This window comes from Vulpes lagopus, chromosome 3 (genome assembly GCF_018345385.1).
Source record: "Vulpes lagopus strain Blue_001 chromosome 3, ASM1834538v1, whole genome shotgun sequence".
Taxonomy (NCBI): Eukaryota; Metazoa; Chordata; class Mammalia; order Carnivora; family Canidae; genus Vulpes; species Vulpes lagopus.
The window spans coordinates 52,434,552-52,457,959 of NC_054826.1; the positions used below are offsets into that span (position 1 = coordinate 52,434,552).

Sequence of the window (23,408 nt, forward strand, 5' to 3'; positions counted from 1 at the left end):
CAGAGGTTGAATGTCTGACTTTGGCTCAGGGCATGATCCTGGGATCTGGGATCGAGTCCCACATCAGGCTCCTTGCAGGGAGCTTGCTTCTCCCTCTGTCTGTATCTCTGCTTCTCTCTATGTGTCTCTCATGAATCAATAAATAAAATCTTAAAAAGAAAAGAAAAATGCCAAACCAAGAGATACTACTGAGATGTGCAGTTGGAGCACAAGGGAGGGACATGAAGGGAGGGACATGAAGTGGCATTATTGTTTCTCCTGCCCCAAAACCATTTACCTTGGTTCAGTAGGGACACCCTGATTATTCCTTTGGGAACCATTCCTCTTTCACCCTCTCTGAATCTCTAGTGCTTCTAGCTCTACCCTCAGTTCTAGGGCTGGGGGTGTGACCTAGTTCTGGCCAATCAGAGCATGGTAACTCTAGACCACAGCTATTGGTTCAGAGATAAGCATATACATGTTTGGCCAGTGGGAATCAGCCTTAGGACTTTGGCCAGAACTTTTGGGAAAAAGACACTTTTTTCTCACTGGTGTCACCAGGAATGCAAGCCTACAGAGATCGATGGCCATCTTTGTCACTGTTGGGGAAAGCCTGCCTGAGAATGAAGCCTACACACAGGAAAAGCAGAACAAACAGGGAAGGATGGGGTGCTGTGGAAGGCAGATGTTCCCTGTTGATCTTCACCTCCGGGAATGCATGCTTTGTATAGTCTTCCCACATCGAGTCAGAGTCAGAGCTATTCTTTGCGTCCAATAGAGTATGACAGAAGCCCAAGTCACAAAAAGGATTGCAGTTTCTGCCTTAGTTTCTTGGATTGCTCACTCTGGGAAAAGCCAGCTGCCATATTGTGAGGACACTCAAGCAACCCTACAGAGAGGCCCATGTGAGGAGAAACTAGTATCACCTGTGGACAACCAAAATCAGTTTGAATGGGCCACTTTGGAAGTAGACACTGCAGCCCCAAACAACATCTGGCTGCAACCTCATGGGAGACCTCAAGCCAGAACCATACAACTAAGTTGCTTCTGAATTCCTCTTTTTTTCTTTCTTTCTTTTTCTTTCTTTCTTTCTTTCTTTTCTTTCTTTCTTTCTTTCTTTCTTTCTTTCTTTCTTTCTTTCTTTCTTTCCTTCTTTCTCTTTCTTTTTCTTTTTTGAAGCTATAATTGATTCTTGAACTTCAGAAACAATGAGAAATGATAATTGATTGTTGTTGTTTTAGGCCATAGTTTTAGAGTATTTTGTTACCCAGCATTTGATGACTAATACAGATAGATTGATTCCTAATGACTTACCCCATCCCTCAGCTGAGGTGGGAGTAGGAATGTGATCCATATCTAGCCAACCAGGAAACTGTCTCTCTCTGTCCTCAATGATTGGTTCAAAATGAACATCTGACCCAAATCAAACCAGTCAGAGGCAGCCCCAGGATTTTTGCTGGAATCTTCAAGGTAGAGTAGAGGCTTTCTCCCTCCCTAGAAATTGCCTCACTAGTAAGAAGTGAGCATGGGGCTGCTAGCAGCCATATTTATTTTTTATTTTATTTAAAAAATTTTTTATTAGAATTCAATTTGCCAACATATAACATAACACCCAGTGCCCATTCCACCACGTGCCCCCCTCAGTGCCCATCCCCCAGTCACCCCAACCCCGCCCACCTCTCCTTCCACTACCCCTTGTTCATTTCCCAGAGTTAGGTATCTCTCATGTTTTGTCACCCTCACTAATATTTTCACTCATTTTCTCTCCTTTCCCTTTATTCCCTTTCACTAATTTTTATATTCCCCAAATGAATGAGACCATATAATGTTTGTCCTTTTCCAATTGACTTATTTCATTCAGCATAATACCCTCCAGGTCCATCCATGTCGAAGCAAATGGTGGGTATTTGTCATTTCTAATGGCTGAGTAATATTCCATTGTATATATAGACCACATCTTCTTTATCCATTCATCTTTCGATGGACACCGAAGCTCTTTCCACAGTTTGGCTATTGTGGACATTGCTGCTATAAACATCGGGGTGCAGGTGTCCCGGCGTTTCACTGCGTGTGTATCTTTCAGGTAAATCCCCAGCAGTGCAATTGCTGGGTCGTAGGGCAGGTCTATTTTTAACTCTTTGAGGAACCTCCACACAGTTTTCCAGAGTGCACAAGTTCACATTCCCACCAACAGTGCAAGAGGGTTCCCCTTTCTCCACATCTTCTCCAACATTTGTTGTTTCCTGTCTTGTTAATTTTCATCATTCTCACTGGTGTGAGGTGGTATCTCATTGTGGTTTTGATTTGTATTTCCCTGATGGCCAGTGATGCGGAGCATTTTCTCATGTGCTTGTTGGCCATGTCTATGTCTTCCTCTGTGAAATTTCTGTTCATGTCTTTTGCCCATTTCATTTTGGATTGTTTGTTTCTTTGCTGTTGAGTTTAATAAGTTCTTAGCAGCCATCTTTAAATCTCAGAGAGAAAAGTTGCCTGAGAATAAAGACAATACAGATCAAAAGCAAAGTCAGAAGATGGGAAAGACAAATTTTAAGTGACACTATTTGAGACCTGGACTCCAAAGACACAGAAAATCAGAACTACCACCTCTTCTTTTCAGTTACTTGAACCAATTTATTCGTTAAACGCCCCCCCCTTTTTTTTCTTGCCTGAGCCAGTTTTAGTTGAAACCAGAAGTCCTAACTGAGGCAAGAATTCATATATTGTTACCAGGAAGTTCCTAAAACAAAACAAAACAAAACAAAACAAAACAAAACAAAACCCCTCACGATCACTCTGTAAGTCAGTGGCTTAAAGTAGGGAAATAATGACCTTAGTCACAGAGACTGGAAGGGAAAAAACAGCAGTGAACTTGCATCAGGAAACCTTCAATTCCATTTTGGTCACTAACCCCCTAGTATGACAATGGGTCAGAGGCTCAGTCTCTATGAACCTTTTTCTTTCTTTCTTTCTTTCTTTCTTTCTTTCTTTCTTTCTTTCTTTCTTTCTTTCTATTTTTTTTTATGGGAGAAGGAGCCAATGCAATGGCTAGTCTTTATTGGAAAGAAGAAACTTCACAGCACATTTTGAGTAAATTAGTGCAAAGGCTCAGTGGGCCAACTGGTGGGGCACCAGCTTGTAATGGGTTCCACAGCTAGGGCATCGCTGAGCCTCGCCTTTGTGCAGCCAAAACCAGATGACGGTACTATTGTCCTCTTCACAGATGCAGCCCACTAAAAATATGGAACGCTTCACGAATTTGCGTGTCATCCTTGCGCAGGGGCCATGCTAATCTTCTCTGTATCGTTCCAATTTTAGTATATGTGCTGCCGAAGCGAGCACTGAACCTTTTTCTTTAAATTCAAGTTAATGGGGTGCCTGGGTGGCTCAGAGGTTGGACATCTGTCTTTGGCGTGGGGTGTGATCCCGGGGTCCCAGGATCGAGTCCCACATTGGGCTCCCCCCAGGGAGCCTGCTTCTCCCTCTGCCTGTGTCTCTGCTTCTCTCTCTGTCTCTCATGAATAAACAAAATCTTTTTAAAATTTTTTAAAAATTCAAGTTACTTAACATATAGTATAATATTGATTTTAGGAGTAGAATTTAGTGATTCATCATTCATGTGTAACACCCATTGCTCATCCCAACAAGCGCCCTCCTTAATACCCATCACCCATTTAGCCCATCACCCTCCCCTCCCCTCCAGCAACCCTCAATTTGTTTTCTATGATTAGGAGTCTCTTATGGTTTGCCTCTCTCCCTCTGTATTTATGTTTTTTTCTTTCTCTTCCCCTTGTTGATCTGTTTTGCTTCTTAAATTCCACATATGATGAAATCATATGATGTTTGTCTTTCTCTGACTGACTTATTTTGCTTAGCATAACATTTTCTAGTTCCATCCATGTTGTTGCAAATGGCAAGATTTCATGCTTTTTGATGGCTGAGTAATATTCCATCGTGTGTTTGTGTGTACATCACCTTTTTTTTTTTTTCTAAGAGAGGAAGAAAGAGAAAAAGTTGGAGGGGCTGAGGAGGAGAAGGACAGAGAGAATTTTTTTTTCTTAAAGATTTATTTATTTGAGAGAGAGACAGAGAGAGGGAGAGAGAGAGAGAGAGAAAGCCAGTAGGGGGCAGGGTAGAGGGAAAGAGAGACAAGGGGGCCCCCTGCTCAGCCAGAAGCTGGACTTGGAACTTGATCCCAGGACTCTGGGATCATGACCTGAGCTGAAATCAAGAGTTGGATGCTTAACCAACGGAGCCACCCAGGTGCCCCAGAAGAGAGAGAGGATCTTATGCAGGCTCCATGCCCAGTGCATAGTCTGATGCAGTGCTCAGTCTCACGACCCTGAGATCCTGACCTGAGCCATAATCAAGAGTCAGGTGCTTAACTGACTGAACTACCCAGGCACCCCACATCTTTATTATTCATCATTCAATGGACATTTGGGCTTATTCTATAGTTTGTGAGCCTCTATGATCCTTAATTGCAACACCTCTCTAGGAAGGGAGGGGCACTCACACTGCCTGGTCAGTTTGTTGAGATAGCTAAATGGGAATGCATTTGAAAGGGCAGAGCCTGAGGGCACCTGGGTGGTGGTGGCACAGTTTGTTTAGTGTCAGACTCCTGGTTCCAGCTCAGCGTCCTCATCAGTGGAGTCTGCTTAAGACTCTCTCCCTCTCTCTCTGCCTTCCCTCTTCCACCGTCTGCACCCAGTCTCTCAAATAAATAAATTAATAATAATAAAAAAAAGAAAGGGCAGAGCCTGGCATATGGTTAAGACTCAATCTACAGAAGTTTGCAAATAAACTTTCCCATATATACACATTCCCCCTTCTCAACAATTTCTACACATCTGCCCCAGTTCTCCCTGCACATCTGGGTGTCCAGCAACTTTGGACTAGAGCAGAAAGGCACCATCTTGCCCTGGCTTCTGTCTTTGTACAGCTGGGGTATAGGTCTATGGGATGAGAAGTAGGAAGCCATCAAGCTCCTGCTCACAAATGTCTGGATATACACACACAACATCCCACTTCTCTCTAGCAGAGACTTAGGGTATATATTTCAAGAAGTGGCAAAACTGTCTGTTCAAGTCAAGTTTAGGGGATCAGAAAGTACTCAGCCTACCATCCTTCACTTTTCCTCAGTTGGTGGCATCATTTTTCTCCCAGTTATTCAGGCTGTCACCATGGAACCTTTGTACAAATGGAAGCCACTCCTTCCTCCAGATTAGTGCTATCTGGCAGAACTTCTTTTCCGTGATGATGGAAACATTCTCTATGTTGTCCAATATGGTAGCCACATATGGCCATTGGATCTCCTCAAATGTCACACCCTGAGACCATTCCCCCCCTCACACTTTAGTATTTTGTCTTAATGTCACTTATCATTCTCTGAGACCATCCTATTTGATTATTACGGGTCTAACTTTTACCACCCGTCTAGCATGTAAGCAGAGAGCTCGGCTATCTTGCTGACACCACTGTATTGCCCCGCATCTGGTTCAATGCCTGGCACAAAGCAGGTGCTCTGTATTTTTGGATGGATGAATGAATGAATAGGGATCAGAGAAACCTAGTTGAATCCGGCTCTGCCTTACTCTTACTCGCTGAGTTTGGGCAAGTCTTCGTTTTCTGTTGTGTCAGGTGGGAGAGGAGACAGTAGGATATCCGCCTGGAGCCAGCCGCTGGACTTCTGGCACTTCTCTGTTCCCCACCTGTATAATGGGTGTGAGCTCACTCAAAGGTCTCAGGGTGGTAACGCTGCCTTATAAGGCAGCAGAGCCGAGGGCGGGCGAGGCCGTGTGGGTGGAGAGAAATCACAACATCCGGCTGGGGGAGCGGGGCGGGTGCCGGAGGCCGGGGAGCAGCTGGGGAGGCCAACCACCTCCTCTGGACCTCTACCCGCTTCCGATGTGCACTCTCCAGAACGGGCCAACCCAAAGGAATACCGCTGGACAAATGGCTCAAAGCAGTTCGCAGCCGGCCAGCAGGAGGCCCAAGATAGCAAGTGCATCCCTACAAACCTTAGAAAAGCCAAGGATAGTCAAAGGGACCCGGGTCACACCCTCATCTGATGGCCCAATTAGAGTGCAGCGATTAGAATGACTGACGCTCCTTTGACCCAATCAAACATCCGGCTTCCGGGGCGTGACCCAGAGGACCTACCTCTGCTGTCCCAGCAGAGGGCTCGGCCCTAATTGGCAGTTCGCTATCCTACGAAGGCCCAGAAATTCGAACCTAGGGGCTGAACGCCCCTCAGACCAACCAGGAAGAGATGACGTATAAAGTCCCTCCTCCCTTCTCCTTTGAGCTAATCCCTGGCTCGGAAGGCGGGGATTAATGAAGAGGCTGTCTAATGGGGAGACGGCGCGGGGAGCGCCCGCCCGGTTATTGGCCGCGTAAAGTAAACAGAGGGCGGGGCTGGGCGGGCCCGCGCCGTGTGGCCCCCGGGAGGGGGCGGGGCGTGAGCGGCGGGCGGCGGCGGCGGCGGCGGCGGCGGCCGGGGAGGCCGGGGAGGCCGGGGAGGCCGCGGCGCGGTCACTGCCAGCCGAGCGGAGCCGCGCCGATCGCCATCCGGCCCCGGGTCCCGCGAGCGTTCCCGGCCGGCGGCGCGGCCCGGCGGGCCCCGCGGCGCCGCAGCCCATGGAGCTCGAGAACATCGTAGCGAACACGGTGCTACTCAAGGCCCGGGAAGGTGAGGCGGCCGAACGGGCGGCCGGGTGCAGGGAACGCGGGCGCGCGGCCTCGGAGCTCAGCTGGGCGCCCCAGCAGCGAGCTCCCCTAGGGCAGCGCGCCCCGCACCCCGCGCAGAAGCTAGCCCTTCCGGCCGGTAGTCCTCCGCACCTGCCCGAGGGTGCCAGGGCCCAGGAAGGGGCGGGGGTCTGGCCACCGCCCTCGCTGCGCAGCGGGGCGGGGGGAGGACGTGAGGCGGTGAAGAAGAGAGGAAGGAAGAGGGAAGGGTGGGACCCGGGTCCTTGGAGAGCCTGCCTGAGGTCTCCCCCAGGTGAGAAGATGCCCGAGAAAGGGTAGCCTGCCCCACGTGCCTCGGGCCCAGACCCTGGCGCCCAGACTGGATCCGCGCAAAGTTGCTGCAGGATAAAGGTTTGGGGAATGAATGAGTGGAGCCACTGCGGTAGCACAGCCCACCCCGTTTGAGGAAACTACTGGTCACATATGTTGCTCCGTGCCTTAGGACACTGGGGACAAAGGCGAATGGGTTATGATTTCTGCCCTCAGGAAGCCCACCGTCTAGTGGGTCAAATGGGCACAGAAATAAGTGGGAGCTGAGCTTTGAAGGAAGAGAGCATGTGGAACTGGCAGGACTGTAAGTGCAGACCTGGCAGAGGGAGCAAATCTAGTGAATGTGTATTGAGTTCCTCAGAGCTCCCACTGCAAACGTTCCCAGGCACCTGCTCTCTGAGGGTCTTGGGGGACACAGAGGACCAGACCTGGTCCTCGCCTGCCATTGTCCACCTCAGTAACATAATCACAGAACGCTCATTCTGTGCCCTGTCCTGTCTAGGGTGCTGGGGATCAGCCGTGAACAAGACCCTTCTTTTTTGAACTCTAGGGCAGAGAGGTCATGACATGGTCATTTCTACTCTTTCCTGGGCTTCCGGGCCAGGTCATCTGTTTCACTTTTCTGCTTCACTTTTCTTCCCACCATTTTACAGGTGGGAAACAGGCCCAGCCTAAGGACTCGCCCCCAATTCATACAGTGAGACTGTGGTTGCCCCAGGCCTAGGACACAGGATGCCCCCAATAGTGTGTAGGAAGCCCAGTGGAGCCCTCAGATGGCACAGCATCTATACCCCCTTCCTGCCCAGTGTGTGTTGCCCCCTGCGAGGTGCTGCTTGGAAGTAGGCATGGCAGGCTGGGTCCCCAGTGCTCGGAGTCTTCCTTATCTCCTGTCCCTTATCAAGTCTCAGGGCTAGGCCTTCCTCCTAGCCTCTGGGGGCATCTGCCGATTCTGTTCTGCCTCGTCATCCAGCCAGCTAGGGAGGAGGGGTGGGGAGAGCCTGGCCAGGCCTCCCTCCTTAGGGCTACAGCCAGTTCAGGCTTCAGGCCTGCTAAGCACTGCCTTGCCTGACCAGAGAGCATAGCACCTCCCATCAGGCTTCCTCAGGCCATGGGTTAGGTGTAGGGGGGTATGGCCAGACCTGGACTGATGCCTCCGCTGGAGAGCCCTTACCCAACCTGGTCCTGCCCCTCCCACCTGCAGGCTTCTAGACAAGTCTCTTCTCTCTAAATTTGAGTAACCCTTTTTGTGGAATGGTTGGGGATAGGACCTGAAAACTAAGAGAAATCCCTGTTGTCACTCAGTCCTAAACCCTGGCCCCTAGGCTGGCTGCATGGGAACCCCTTCATTAGCTGGCTGACAGCTTGGGGCTGGCTGGGCCTTTGCCACCTCCCCAAAGGATCTGAGGCCCTAATGGTTTGGGAACCCTGGGTATGTGTATTTACTTGACACCTAATGGATGTCAGCATGGTGTGTTTGGCAGGAGAAGGAGTGTGGGTTGTGGTCCTAGGGAGCTGGGTTTTCATCCTGCCTCTGGCACCCCCAGGCTTTGTGATCTTGGACAAATTGGTTCCTCATTTCAAGGCCTCTGTTTTCTCCCAAGGTTGTGCATGGTACGGCAGCATTGCTCTGAGGATGAAGTGGGGCAGTGCTTGGGGGGCTGGGGTTCCGTCTTTCCTTGCCCAGGTGCCCAGAGGCACAGAGAGGGGACCAGGCTAGGCTGGGGAGAAGCCCCACTGACTCTGGTGGCAGTTCCAGGACAGGATATTTGCATGTGACTCTTGCTGCTGCCTTGATGTGGCCTGGCGGAGGGGGAGGAGGAAGTAACTGGTGGGGGGAGGCCAGCGGATGGAGAGTTGGGTGAGGGATCTGTGGTGGGGTGGGTGACGGAGGGGGGGGGGGAGTTCCCCTTCTGGGGAGGCCTTGCCTTGGCTTGGGGGTGGGGGTCTGTTGCTCATTCACAGTGGAGCAATGACTGTGGGGGATGCTGGGTGCAGGCTGCAGGAGGGCTGCCAGCAAGTTTCCCAATGGGTGTCCTGCAACATTTCCTCCTCCAGGCAGCTTAGGTCACAGAAGCCCTGGAGGGACTCAGCTCTGCCCCCTCCCTGGAGCAGCCCCTTCCCCTGTGCCACTTGCTTTCAGCTGGGCCAGATCTAAACAAGGCTGGGGAAGCAGCAGGGAAACTGAGGCCAGGCAAGGGGAAGTGGCTGCCTGAGGTTGCCATGACTTGTTGGAGCTGAGGCCCGACTCTTGCCACAGCCCTGCTAAGCACTAGGCACAGACTCTCCCAGGTACTCTGACAGCACCTCTGGAGGTGGCTTTGGATCCCTAGTACCTGTGAAGAAATTGAGCTCCTAGATGGGCCTAAAGTGTGAATTGGAGATTCAAACCTCTGTCTGTAGGGCTCTAAGACTCAGGCCTTTCCATTTTCAACCTCCTGGCTCATGGGCCACATCTGGCTAGCTCTCTAACATATTTAATTCACTTGGCTACAGTGGGTTTTTACAAAAAATACGACCCAGTATTTCATACAACAGTCCAGATCCCGGCTGGCCAAACTGAGCCTGCATTCCTGCCTGGCCACAGCAAAGCTGCAGCTGCCCCTATTGGAAGGGGTGGATATGGCCCAGTTCACCACACTCCCCTCCACTCCCTGTTGCCTCCCATCTGGCTCACATATACCATACCTATCTGGCTCTCTAAGCACCTGAGGTGCTACTCTGGTCTCAGCAGCTACTGAGAGGGAGTCAGCTAGGTAAAATAAGGCAGGTATCTAGGCCATGGAAGCCCTTGTGTACTGAAGTGGCATCCCAAATGCCTGCCCTCTTGCCACCATATTGTCTGAGTCTCTGGTAGCTCTGATGCAGGGCTAGGTAATAGGGGCTTGAAGCTTCCTTAGGGACATAGGCTGCCCTCTGCTTCTGGTGTCTCTCAGGCATGTTGCACATGTCCTGGAATCTCTTCCTTCTGTGCCTTGACTTACAGAGTTCCTATCACTGTCATGTCCTCTACTTTCTATACCTGAGAAACCCTTACCTGGTAGGAAGCAGCCAAGGCTTCCTGGAACCCCGTGCCCCCCTCCATTCACATCACCCCCCTCCTCCGGCCTGGTGGCCTTGTCTTCACCACCCCTCTTGGATCTTGTAGCTCAGGAGCCCCCAGCAGGAGGCCCAGGGTACCTTGGGTGTCCCAGAGCCCAGCGAGGGCATGCTGAAGCATGCAGAATGGAGACCTGTGGTGCCTCTTGGAGTGGGCTGGGCCTGGGCCTGGGCTGAGCCCAGAAGGCCTCTGGGTACACTGAGTGCTTGAGGGGAAGCGCGGTGGCTGTGGGACTGGAGACCCAGTGCCCCTTTGTTCCCGTAGGTGGTGGTGGGAATCGCAAAGGCAAAAGCAAGAAATGGCGACAGATGCTACAGTTCCCCCACATCAGCCAGTGTGAAGAGCTGCGGCTCAGCCTCGGTGAGGCCTGGGTAGAGACTTGGAGGTGCTGGAGGGCCTCTCCTCAGACCTCACCCCTGGGGCAGAGGGGCATGGTGGAGGGTCCTGGGAGCAGGAAGATTGAGGCTGCACCACCCAACCCAGTTTCAGTTCCTGGGCTTGAGATGGGTGGAGAGCACAGTGCAGACAATGGGGGTGGGGGTTGAGGGAGGGAGTGGATGAGGAGCAGGGCAGCTACATATTTGGGGCAGTCTGAGAGAAGCAGAGGAAAGGAGGGCCCGGCCTAGGGTTTGAGGGGTAGAGAGCACAAGGGAGGCTAGAGCCAACCCACAGATTGATGTATTAGGAGCCCCAAGCCTGTGCTTAGCACAGCCCAGCCTGGTGTGGGGTGAGTGTAAGGTGGGGGTGGATGGGCAGCAAAGCCTTGACCAGAGGGGCTGGGACCCCAGCTCCTGCTTATCTTGGTTGAGGCCCCAGGTTTGTGCAGCACCCAGGGTTGTCTCAAGCCCTCTGATGGCCTGCATGTGGGCAAGGAGTATACCGTGGCTGCTTCCACCGCCTGGAAGGAGGCCTAGCCTTGAGCTCGCCGGAAGCCACAGCTTCCTCCTGCACTTTCGCCAGGCAGGCAGCAGGTTTGGGCCTAGCCTGGGCCGGGCCGGAACCTCACAAACCACACCCAAGCCCTGCACTGTCACGTATGTAGGTGGTGTGAACCGGGAGATAGCAGGGGAGGTAAGGGCCTACCTCTGGAGCCATACTCCTGGCCGTGTGACCTTGAGCGAATTACTTAGCTTTTCTGGGCCTCAGTCCCAAGGTCTGATGGAAATAAGAGTAATGCCCATCTCAGTGTTGTAGTGAGGGCTCTAAAGGAGATAATGGCTTCCATACTACAGGGCTAGGAGCTGCTGTTGGGGCCCAGGACCTGGGTGGTATGGATAGGAGTGGCCCGCTGGCAGTCTCCAGGTCTGGGAACCCAGTAGCTCCTACGCTTGCTTGCAGAACGTGACTACCATAGCCTGTGTGAGCGGCAGCCCATTGGGCGCCTGCTGTTCCGAGAGTTCTGTGCAACAAGGCCTGAGCTGACCCGCTGCATTGCCTTCCTGGATGGAGTGGTGAGTGCGGCCCATCCTGGCCTGGCCCTGAGCGGGAGGCAGAGGTCCCCAGATCAAGTGCTCTCCATCTCCTCACACCGTTGATACACCCAGACCCCAAGCTTTTCTGCCTCCCCCCTGCAGGCTGAGTATGAAGTGACCCCTGATGAGAAGCGGAAGGCCTGTGGGCGACAGCTAATGCAGAATTTTCTGAGCCACACGGTGAGTGAGCAGCGATGGAAGGATGATACCAGTGGGCAGAGCTCAGTGATGGAGAGAGGAATGACTGCAGCCTGGGCAGAGAGTGCCCTGGAGTTGCACCAGGTTCACCTGGCAGACCAGGGGCACGGAGCCCAGGAGGGTGGGCCAGAGCCGGTGGCTCCGCTTCACCCTGCCTCAAGGGTAGCAGTAGAACTGAGTTCAGCATCTGGGCAGGCTGGTGCACCACAGGCCCAAGATACTGGCTTTCTTTGCCCTGGGAGTGGGCAGCTGGCCACAGGACCCCCTGCACTAACCTATTTGTTGCCTGTCCTTAGGGTCCTGACCTCATTCCTGAGGTCCCCCGGCAGCTGGTGACTAATTGCTCCCAGCGGCTGGAGCAGGGGCCCTGCAAAGACCTCTTCCAGGAGCTCAGCCGGTAAGCCTCTCCCTGCCCACAGGCCTGGAGTTGTATCCTGAGGAGGGGGCTTCTGTGGGCCTGGAAGGCTGCGAACAGTTCAGCAGCTGGTGAGGGAGCTCAGCCTCTCACCCTAGCCTTGCATGCACTGTGTGAGCTTGGGCAGGTGGCCTTCCCTCTCTGTAGCATCTTCAGCTTCTGTATGGGTGCATGCCTCCCTTCTCTTTGAGTTAGCCAGAGGGTTGGCTCATGATGCTGCCTTTCAGGCCAAGCGTGCACATAGCAGGGGGTCTGGCCCATCAGGCTGAGAACTTGAGGTGTCAGGGGCTGACCAGTGGGCTGGAACCTCTCAACAGGCTGACCCATGAGTACCTGAGCATGGCTCCTTTTGCCGACTACCTCGACAGCATCTACTTCAACCGTTTCCTACAGTGGAAGTGGCTGGAAAGGTGAGCTCCCTGAAGGCTGGGAGTTTCTAGGACTCTCACAGGCCTTGGGGCCCTGCTCAGCCAGTGTTTGCTCTGAAATCCCATGCCCGCAGGCAGCCAGTGACCAAAAACACCTTCAGGCAGTACCGAGTCCTGGGCAAAGGTGGCTTTGGTGAGGTAAGTGGCCACGCCAGAGTCTCTGATGGAGTGGTAATGTGGGGTACGGTGGGCCTTGGACCAACCCCTGTCCCCAAACCCTTGTGGCCCCAGGAAGGGCACAGTTGTCCCTATTTGCCCATCTGCCTTGGTTCCAGGTGTGTGCCTGCCAGGTGCGGGCAACAGGCAAGATGTACGCTTGCAAGAAGCTGGAAAAGAAGCGGATCAAGAAGCGGAAAGGGGAGGCCATGGCACTCAATGAAAAACAGATCCTGGAGAAAGTGAACAGTAGGTTTGTAGTAAGTACAGAGAGGAGACCCCTCCCTTTCCCCTGGCCATGCACTTGCCCTGCCCTCCCCGCTCACCAGGCCAGATGTCTTCCTGCCCTTGGAAATACTTAGGAAGGGCAGGCTTGGGCTATTGACATCAGGCCTGGGGAGCAGGTGGGACCCCAAGGAGTGGCACTGAGAAGGATTTTTTGGGTGGCTGGTGCCAGCCTTGCCATCAGGTGGCCCCTGGCCCCTGCTTGAGGGCTCGGGTCCCCTCGGCCACAGGTGAGCTTGGCCTATGCCTATGAGACCAAGGATGCGCTGTGCCTGGTGCTGACGCTAATGAATGGAGGCGACCTCAAGTTCCACATCTACCACATGGGCCAGGCCGGCTTCCCCGAGCCTCGAGCTGTCTTCTATGCCGCGGAGATCTGCTGTGGCTTGGAGGACCTACACCGGGAACGCATCGTGTACAGGTTCTGGGCTTTGGCCCTCCCTGTGGGAGTCTGTGGCTGGGCACGGGTGGAGGCTATGAAAGGATGCTAGTGGGCTGGGGCTGTCATGGCAGGCATAAGCCAGTTTGAGCCCTGTTGCGCACTGGCTTGGGGCGCCCTTAGCCAGGCGGACTTGAGAGCTTCTGGGTCTGGCTCACTCACGGGAATGCTAGTGTTGTCACCCTTCTCTGCCAGTCAGCTTCCTGCTCCCTACATTGTTTCCTTTTCTGGGAAGCAGAGACTGTAATTCCTGCCTTGTAGCTGGTTTTAGGGACCAAATGGGATGATGCAGTGCAGTGCACAGAGCCTGGCATGGAGGGCTTGGCAGCAGAGAGCTCTGTGCATTGTTGGGATGTTCAGATGAAATCACTGCCAGTAACAGCCCCATGAGAGGACAGATGAGTAGCCCCTTTGACAGGAAACGTAGAGTTAGCCACCAAAGTCAGTCACCTCAGCACTAGTGGTGAGCAAAGCTCCTGGTGCTGCCTTCCCAAGGACCTGCTCTCCACTTGCCTGGGGACTTGCAGGATGGGTCCTAGCTGGACAGATCCCCAGGCTGCCTCCCTCAAGTCGGGGCTGTGGTGAGCGAGGGCAGAGCTGTCCCTCACCCTGATGATAAATGGCTTCTGCACCTTGCTGCACTTCCCATTCCAGAAGACAAGTGAGCTAGGAGGTGGTACCGTCCTGTCTGGCTCCTCTGCATTTTGAACATCTGACCCTGCCCCTCTCTCCCCACAGGGACCTGAAGCCAGAGAACATCCTACTGGATGACCATGGTGGGTGAGGGGGTCACAGAGGTGGGATGCAGTGGAGTAGGAAAGGGTCTGGCCCACCTGTCTAATGGGCCCCCCCCTGCTCCACCTACATTCAGGTCATATCCGAATCTCTGACCTGGGGCTGGCTGTGCATGTGCCAGAGGGCCAGACCATCAAGGGTCGTGTGGGCACTGTGGGCTACATGGGTGAGTCTCCCTCCATCCTTACTTCTTTGCCCTTTGGACCCCTCCACCTCTGTGTCTCAGGGAGTAGAAAGAGATGATAACTCTAGTTTATAAATTAGGACCAAGACTCAGCCAGGACCCCACACACCTGCGAATACACACTCACCAAATACTGAGCTCTTCCTATTGGCTGGTCTTGCAGGTTGCTACCAGAGGAAGAGGAGAAGGAGCTGATCTTATCTTCTCAGTCCTGCCCTCCTCTGACCTGCCCAGGTTCAGAGAGGAAGTGCCCTCATATTCCCCTTGGAGACTATGTGACACAGCAGACAGAGCCCCAGTCACCCAGGGCCTACCTGTTGTTTGTTCTGTGACTGTGGGCCATATACTGCTGCTCCTAGCCTCACTTTGCCCAACTATAAAGCACTTATACTGACTCCCAGGGTTGCCTGAAGATGAAAAGAGGGAGGAGAGGCAAAAACCCCCATGAGCCCACTGGCAGGCAGTAGGCACACAGCAGATGAGTTTCTTTCTTTCTATATTAAATCCAGAGGTTGCAGACTGGTAACCACACAGGCCTAATGTGGCCTACATTTGTACTTCAATCAAATTGTTTTTAAAACCATTGGAATGAGTTGCCAACATTTGATAGGCCAGACAGCTTCACATTATAAAATACAAACTTCTGACTTCTTTTGAAAAATCAGAAGACCTGGCCTCCTGCAGAGCCACACGGGCTCCCTTTGATGGGGCATGTGCTGTCCTATGCACTGAAGTCCCTACCAGGCTGTTTAGAGTGCCTGCTGGCAAGCAGCTGTTTGAGCTGATACCCCATTTGAAGTGTGTTGGGCATTCCCAGGGCCCCAGGGCTTGGTTCCTGCCTCCTGCCCAGCCCTCACTCCCATTTCATTCTGCCCAGCTCCGGAGGTGGTGAAGAACGAACGGTACACATTTAGCCCAGACTGGTGGGCGCTAGGCTGCCTCCTGTATGAGATGATCGCAGGGCAGTCACCCTTCCAGCAGAGGAAAAAGAAAATCAAGCGAGAGGAGGTGGAGAGGCTGGTGAAGGAGGTGCCTGAGGAATACTCGGAACGCTTTTCCCCGCAGGCCCGCTCGCTCTGCTCCCAGGTAAGGCAGCCAGCAGGAGGCTGAGTGGCCAGGCCTGGGGTTGAGGGGTAGCGGGCACTGCTCCCAGGCCACCCTGACTGCCCCTGCCCTGGTGCAGCTCCTGTGCAAGGATCCTGCTGAGCGCCTAGGGTGTCGTGGAGGTGGTGCCCGGGAGGTAAAGGAACACCCCCTCTTCAAGAAGCTGAACTTCAAGCGGCTGGGAGCCGGCATGCTGGAGCCACCATTCAAGCCCGACGTGAGTGCTTTTCACTCCTGATCAGGGTGGGGCTCTTGGAGGAGAGGTCTAGACACCTTCAGTGCAAGTGTCAGAAAACCCAACTCAGATGGCTTCGCCAATAGAACATAACTCACCAGACTCAGGCAGATGGAAGGCCTCAGAATAGGTGTCGCTTTTGGCATACCTGGATCTGGGGCTCCAGCTACATTGCAGGAATTCCCTCTTCCTCTCCCTCCCCACTCTACTGGCCAGGATGCAGTCTTTACTTCCTGGCTGCTCTCTCTAGGGGATGGTAGTGGTGAATCTACTCTCTAGGGGATGGTAGTGGTGAATCCAGCATTTCAGGTCCACATCCTGAAAATGTGCATTCATCCTGAATCCAGCATTTCAGGTCTCCCTTCCTCGGCCAGCCCGGGAGACACGGTGTACGTCCTGCCCAATAATTTCAAAAGAGGTCCTAAACGGGGAGAGAAAAAAAAAAGTCCTAAGGCTAGTGCTTATTGTCACTGATGGCTCAGAGGCCCTCAGGGGCCACACTTGGATCACTTGCCCACCTAAAGTGCTGCTGGGGCAGCGGGCAGGGGGAGGTCAGTCTCCTAAAGAATGCTGTTGCCAGCAGGGCTAAGGAGTTATTAGGCTGACTGAATTCTGGTCGCCCACCGTACCTGGTAGTGCTGACCTCACCCTTGTGGAGTCTCAACCCACTTACTGAGTGTCTCTGCGGGCAGAAACATCCTCGAGTCATCATATTCCAGGTGGCATGAACCCGGCTAAAACTTGTGTCCAACATGGAGCTTATTGATTCATTGGGCCAGAAGATCCTAGAGTAGGACCAACATCGGGGTTTTGAGTGATGTTGCCAGGACTTCATCTCTTGGCTCCCCTTCAACCTGAATTCAGGCTGCTTTGTGTGAAATCACAGGGAAGGTTGTGATTGGCCAAGATGAAGTTCTGTGCCTGCCTCCCTCCCATATGTAAGGGGACTGGGTCCTGAGATTGACAGTTCACCAGGACCTCTGGGGAGGCAGGAAGGTAATGGGCAGACTGGACTGATGGCTGGCAGCCACACAGGAACTGTTTATTCACTCAGCCAATATCTGAGTGCCCATAAGTGCCAGGCCTCAGAGATAAAGAGGTCACCATAACCCGGTCCTGCCTTCCTGTTGTGGTGGGGAGCATGGTGAAATAAAGCACTAGGACAGAAAGAATATCAGATAATATGAAAACAATAAACCCAGCTAAGAGGGAGATAAGGAATAAGGGGGGGGGGTATTTTTAGCCAAGGTGGTCTCTGAGGACCTGATGGTTAGGCAGAAGCCTAAAATATATGAAGGAGAGCGCCATGCAGAGCTTTAGGGTGAGAGCATTCCAGGGAGAAGGAGAAGCCTCTAGCAATAGAATAGCAAGGAGGCCAGTGTGGCCATAATGAGCATAGGCTGAGGGAGGCACAGGGTTTTATTCTAACTGTGACAGAGGACCTCTGGGGACTGTAGAGCAGGCCTGCAAGCTGTGGGGGCCGGCCCAGAGGTGGCGAATAGAAGCAAGAGGACAGCTAGGGAGCCACTGCTTGTGAAGGACTGTGTCTTGTAGGCCTCACCAGCACCCTGGGGTGTGGACTTTGCTGTGAGTGATTGAACTGAGAGCAGCCTGCTTGGGGCCTGCCCAGCCATCAGGGTTACTACTTCCAGTGCACGTCATCTCATTTAACATTGAAATCATCCCACCACCCCAGAGTCTTTTATTCAAAGCTAGAAATTAGTGCCCTGGAGTTTAACTTTTTAGAAGCAACAGATGAGAAGCAAGTTTGATGATGATATTTTTATTTTTAATGGTTTTGTTGAGATTTAATGCATATACTATATGATTCACTCACTCAAAGTCTGTAATTAAATGACTTTTGGCATATTCAGATTTGTGCAACCATCACCATAATCAATTTTAGAACATTCACATCACCTCTCTCCACCCACCCAACAAAAACCCTGGGTCTATTAGCACTCATTCCCCATTTTCCTCTCTTTGTGGCCCTGGCAATCATGAATCTACTTTCTTTCTCTATATATTTGTCTGTTCTGGACATTTCATGCAAGTGGTGTTATACGATATGTGGTCCTTTGTGACTGACTTCTTTCACTTAGTGTAATATTTTCAAGGTTTATCAGTATCATAGGCTTGTATTAGTACTTTGTCCCTTTTTTTAATTAAATTTTTTAAATTTATTTATTTATTTATTTATTTATTTATTTATTTATTTATTTATTTATGGCAGTCACAGAGAGATAGAGAGAGAGAGGCAGAGACATAGGCAGTGGGAGAAGCAGGCTCCATGCACCGGGAGCCCGACGTGGGATTCGATCCTGGGTCTCCAGGATCGCGCCCTGAGGCAAAGGCAGGTGCTAAACTGCTGCGCCACCCAGGGATCCCTAAAAAAATTTTTTTAAAGATTTTATTTATTTGAGAGAGAAAGAGACTGACAGAGCACAAGCAGAGGAGGGAGAGGCAGAGGGAGAAGCAGACTCCCCATTAAGCAGGAAGCCCCATGTGGGGCTCTATCCCAGGACCCTGAGATCATGACCTGAGCCGAAGGCAGATGCTTAACTGACTGAGACACCCAGGAGCCCACCCCCTTTTATTTATTTATTTATTTATTTATTTATTTATTTATTATTATTATTTTAAAGATTTTATTTATTTGTTCATGAGAGAGAGAGAGGCAGAGACACAGGCAGAGGGAGAAGCAGGCTCCATGCAGGGAGCCTGATGTGGGACTCCCATCTCGGGACTCCAGGATCACGCCCTGCCCCGAAGGCAGGCGCTAAACGGCTGAGCCACCCAGGGATCCCCCTCCCCACAACCCCCTTTTTAGAAAAAGATTTTATTGGGCAGCCCGGGTGGCTCAGCGGTTTAGCTCCTGCCTTCAGCCCAGGGAGTGATCTTGGAGACCCGGGATCGAGTCCCACGTCAGGCTCCCTGTGTGGAGCCTGCTTCTCCCTCTGCCTGTGTCTCTGCCTGTCTCTCTCTCTTTGTGTGTCTCTCATGAATAAATAAATAAATTCTTCAAAAAACAAAAAAGATTTTATGTATTTATTTAAGAGAGAGCATGAGCAGGGGGGAGGGGCAAAGGGAAAGGGAGAAGGAGACTCCCTGCTGAGCAGGGAGCCTGACATGGGGCTCAATCCCAGGATCATGACCTGAGCAGATGCTGAATTGACCGAGCCACCCAGGCACCCTTACTTTGTTCCTTTTTTTGAATAATATTCCATTGTATGAATATGCCACATTTTGTTTATCATCAGTTGATGGACATCGGGGTTGTTTTCACTTTGGGCTATTACGAATAATTCAATGAACATTGACATGCAAGATTTGGTGGGGACATAATGTTTTCATTTCTCTTGGATATATACCTAGGATTGGAATTGCTGGGTAATAACTTTTAACCTTTTGGGGAAATGCCAGATTGTTTTCCAAAGCAGCTGTACCATCTTACATTATGATGTTGTTTTAATTGACATCCTTAATAGTAGGATTTAGAAAACAGTGTGAAGATAGAAAAAGACACTGGCCTTCTGGAGTGAAGTAGGCTCCCAGCAGAAGCCCCAGGAGTGTGGGGGGTTAGGAGGACTATTCTAATCCTCTGATTGGCCATGAAGCTTGAGGAGATGGAGCAGGCCATTGGGCATCCTGGGACAGAGGACCTGTCAGCTCCAGTTCCTGCATGGGGATGTTCAGCTGAAACAACCAGCTAAGATTGTGCCTGCACGCACCTCAGCAGTTGCAACCCCAGACAGCCATGTGTGGGTGGAGGGGGTACCTGTCACTGATGCCCCAAAGCACTGTGGGGGCTAGTTGACTGCAGCAGGTCAGCTACTATTGGATAGGAAAGGCATGGCCTTGACGCAGCCTCATCAGTCAGAAGCAATGAGAGTGGGACGCCTGGGTGGCTTAGTGGTTGAGCATCTGTCTTTGGCTCAGGGTGTGATCCCAGAGTTCTGGGATCGAGTCCCACATGAGGCTTCCTGCATGGAGCCTGCTTCTCCCTCTGCCTGTGTCTGCCTCTCTCTCTCTGTGTCTCTCATGAATAAATAAATAAAATCTTAAAAGAAAAAAAAAAAAAAGAAGCAATGAGGATTAGTAATGATCCCTGGTTTACAAAGGGGAAATAACCTCAAAAAGGAGGGACTGCCATGTTTAGGAAGTGCATGGGGTACCTAGTTTTTGACTCTAAATCAGAGAGCTGCAAGGGTCTGGGCACGGCCAGGCCAAGGCTGGAGTTATTTTCCAGGGCTGAGCTGCCCGCATGCGTGGGCAGGCATGCTGTGTGTGCATGCTGGTGTGTGTGTGTGTTGCTCCTGTCTGACTGCTCTTTCTGTCCCCACCAGCCCCAGGCCATTTACTGCAAGGATGTTCTGGACATTGAACAGTTTTCCACAGTTAAGGGTGTGGAGCTGGAACCCACTGACCAGGACTTCTACCAGAAGTTTGCCACGGGCAGTGTGCCCATCCCCTGGCAGAATGAGGTAAGGACCTGCCCAGCTGGTGTAATGGGCTCCAGAGGAGCAGCCCCAGAGGCAGCTCTCACAGCTGCCTGTGCTTCGGCAGATGGTGGAGACCGAGTGCTTCCAGGAGCTGAATGTCTTTGGGCTAGATGGCTCGGTTCCCCCAGACCTGGACTGGAAGGGTCAGCCACCTGCACCCCCTAAGAAGGGACTGCTGCAGAGGCTCTTCAGCCGCCAGGTAACCCCCAATGGTGTCCTATCTCCGCTCCTAACCTGGCTCCAGGGGACGGTGGGTGGGAGGCAGAGCTGGTGCCCGCATGTGCTGGGAGTGGGCATCTTCCAGCCATGCCAGGTGTGCCCAGGGTCTCTGGCCTCATTCCCGCCTGTCCCCTACCCCTGGCTGGGCTCACGGCCTCTTTTCTCTTTCCAGAGGTGAGCAGTGTGGGCTCCCCATGGGTTGGCCTTGCTGCCCAGCCTCGGGGAGCCACGGGCAGCCCTTCCATGGCAGAGGCAAGATGTGGGCGAAAGAAGTCTGGTGCCCGCTCCCCCCCCCCCAACTACTTCATTTCCTGCACCCTGGCACCTTCAAGCTGCTAGCTTTGCTTATCCATCTGTCTCCCCATGTTCTGCCTCCACCATCTCCAGAGGGAGAGGGTCTGGATGGGACCTTATTCTGGCAAAGCCTGAGATCCCCCTGGACCCTCTTACTCCAGCCTGCTGCCAGTAGCCTCTGCACTGATGTCCACCCATGTCTGGCCTGAGCTGCTGCTCCAGGCCCCTCATGGGGATCCCACAGCCCAGAGCGTGGCTCCGGGCAGCTCCTGGCAGGGCCGCAGCCTGGGTGATGGCACCAGTGGCTAATGGCACTTGCTCTGCCTCTTTCCCTCCGTGTCTTCCCCATCCCTCCAGGATTGCTGTGGAAACTGCAGCGACAGTGAGGAAGAGCTCCCCACCCGCCTCGAGCTCCCCACCCGCCTCTAGCCCCCAGCCTGAGGCCCTCACCGGTGGTTGGCGGTAGCAGCTACTCCAAGCACTGTTTACAGTTTTGCACAGTGGTCTTCCCCATTGTCCACGCAAGTTGTGGCCTGGGGAACACAGCGGAGCTCTCCGCAGCGTCCTCTGCCCCTCAGTCCCTGTCTGGCTGAGTTTGGCAAGGCCTGGGCTGTCCCTGGGACAAAGGTGCGTCCCTTCAGCTCTTGTCTGTGGAGCTCGGGGCTTTCTGTATTTATGTATTTGTACGAATGTATATAGCAACCAAACCATTCTTAAGACCCACCTTGGAGCTGGCAGAGGGGCCACTGCCAAACTCAGGGCTCCTTGGGCCCAGCGTGGACAGGCCAAGGCCCTTGAGCCCCCAGCACTGTGCTCGCCACCGCCGACCTCCGAGTGAGACTCCTGCCTGCCTCTGCTGCCCCAGGCTCAGGCCACCACCTCTGGGGTCCAATGTTGTCCCTTCTCAGCACTTGTCAAAGCTGGATCTGGGGCCTCTGTATCCCCTACGCCTGTGCCGAAGTGTGACCAGAGACTAGGCTGGCCGTGGGACCCATCAGCCCACTGCCCAGGCTGCCCCAGATGGGTCTGCCTCTGCCTTGCAGCTCCCAGGGCGCCTTGTCCCACGTGCTGGGCCCTGTCCTAAAGACACCTCTTATAGAAACACCCCGGCCCGGGCCATGGGAAGGGGGGAGGAGGTTGTCCCTGGCCAACTCTCAAACATTCCAGACTCCCCTCTTAACAATAGACACGTGTGCCCAGCAATAATCCATCCCTCCCTGTGTGTGCCTGTGGTATGTATGTGTGAGAGAGAGAGAGAGATTGAACGTGTGCATGAAGGGGGTAGGTCGAGGTGTGTGTGTGCCTATACCCCAGGCCCCAGTTCTGGTCCTTCCCAGATTGTGATGGCCATCCTGGTCCCAGTGTTAGGGTAGCATGGGATTACAGGGCCCTGGTTTTTCCGTATTTAAAGCCAATTTTTATTACTCATTTTGTCCAATGTAAGCTGCCACGTGTCTCTGAGTGAATACAGTCGAGCACATACCTGGCCAGCCGCCCTGCCTGCCTCTTTCTTGCTCCTGGTGTTCCAGGGGTCTTCCTGCTTTCCTCACCCTGCTGGAAGTGGGAAGGGATCAGAGGTGGGCTTGGTGGGGGCTGCTTTTCCAACATGCCCTGGACCCTTCCCCCCTGGCTGATCTCGGCATAGCCTCTCCGGGCAGCCAGGCTTTGGTGGCCTCTGGGCTCACCTGGTGGGTTTCTCAGCTTCCTAAATAGGATGAGAGGCCTGAGGGAAGAAGCCTGGGTCCCCACTAGGGCGTGAGTCTGGCTCTGCCTTGGGGAGGCAGACTTAGCTGGCAGGATCCCCTCCAAGGCCAGGGTGGCCTGGAGACTGGTTATGGGCTTGGAGCAGCCTGGGGAGCAAGGTAGAAGCTGCTGTTAGAAACATCTGCTCACTCTGTCTCCCCTGGACACCTGTTGTGTGCTCCGCCCAGGGCCAGTGAATTAAGCCATCCCTCTGCCCTGGAAGCAGGAAATGTGGCTAGGCAGAGATGAGACAGTGGTGATGCTGGAAGTTAGGTTGTGGCAAGGGTGGGTGGGGACCAGCTATGAAGGCATCAGGGGTTCTCTGGAAAGTTGAGCTAGGTTTTAGAAGAGACTTATCCACCTGGAGACAGAGGAATTGGGGGAGCATCCCGTAGCCTTCCACCTATGCAAAGGAGATGACAGTCTATTGACAAGTGTGTCTTAGACTTCATAAACCTGTTGCTACTCCATAGTCTCCCAATGCCCCCAGCCCTCCAAGGATGCTCTGTAACCACAGTAAGGGTTTGTTCCTTGCCTTTGGGCTTGGCTCCAATGCCACAGGGACCTCATGAGGTTTGTAGTTGGGCAGTTCTGGGTTCAAGTCTCAGCCGGGCCACTTTTCAAGCTGGCTTTGCATAGGCCCTTCCCTTGTTGAGAAAGATGGGTGTGATACCCATCACTTCACAGGGCAACTGTGAGAATCCATGAAAACAGCCAATCACCTCCCTTTGCCCCTGTGTCACTGACAGGACCCTTGCCAATTAGAGGATTGGGTGCTGGGTGCCAAGCTGACGGCTGTCTCAAGGGCAGCCAGAAGGCTGTAAGCACTGACTTAGTGAAAGGGGCCCC

At 52.8% G+C, this 23,408-nt stretch overlaps 1 protein-coding gene and 1 non-coding gene across 3 annotated transcripts; one reads left to right on the forward strand and one right to left on the reverse strand.

The window, feature by feature from the left end:
• Window positions 1–3,211: 3,211 nt before the first annotated feature.
• On the reverse strand, window positions 3,212–3,318 carry LOC121488423. Its single transcript, XR_005987052.1, has one exon. It is a non-coding gene; the product is annotated as a U6 spliceosomal RNA (small nuclear RNA).
• A 3,121-nt stretch (window positions 3,319–6,439) lies between these two features.
• On the forward strand, window positions 6,440–22,302 carry GRK6 (G protein-coupled receptor kinase 6). Of its 2 annotated transcripts, none has more exons than XM_041750711.1 (16): window positions 6,440–6,667; window positions 10,355–10,450; window positions 11,429–11,541; window positions 11,665–11,742; window positions 12,057–12,157; window positions 12,493–12,585; window positions 12,678–12,741; window positions 12,879–13,019; window positions 13,275–13,465; window positions 14,222–14,259; window positions 14,355–14,444; window positions 15,340–15,548; window positions 15,646–15,783; window positions 20,148–20,285; window positions 20,368–20,502; window positions 20,695–22,302. In XM_041750711.1, exons 1-16 carry the CDS (start codon window positions 6,616–6,618, stop codon window positions 20,698–20,700), a joined length of 1,683 nt encoding a protein of 560 aa, XP_041606645.1. In that variant the 5' UTR covers window positions 6,440–6,615; the 3' UTR covers window positions 20,701–22,302. The 2 variants fall into 2 exon arrangements, with proteins under 2 accessions (XP_041606645.1, XP_041606644.1); XM_041750710.1 differs by having other exon boundaries at window positions 21,174–22,302.
• The last annotated feature ends 1,106 nt before the right edge of the window (window positions 22,303–23,408 follow it).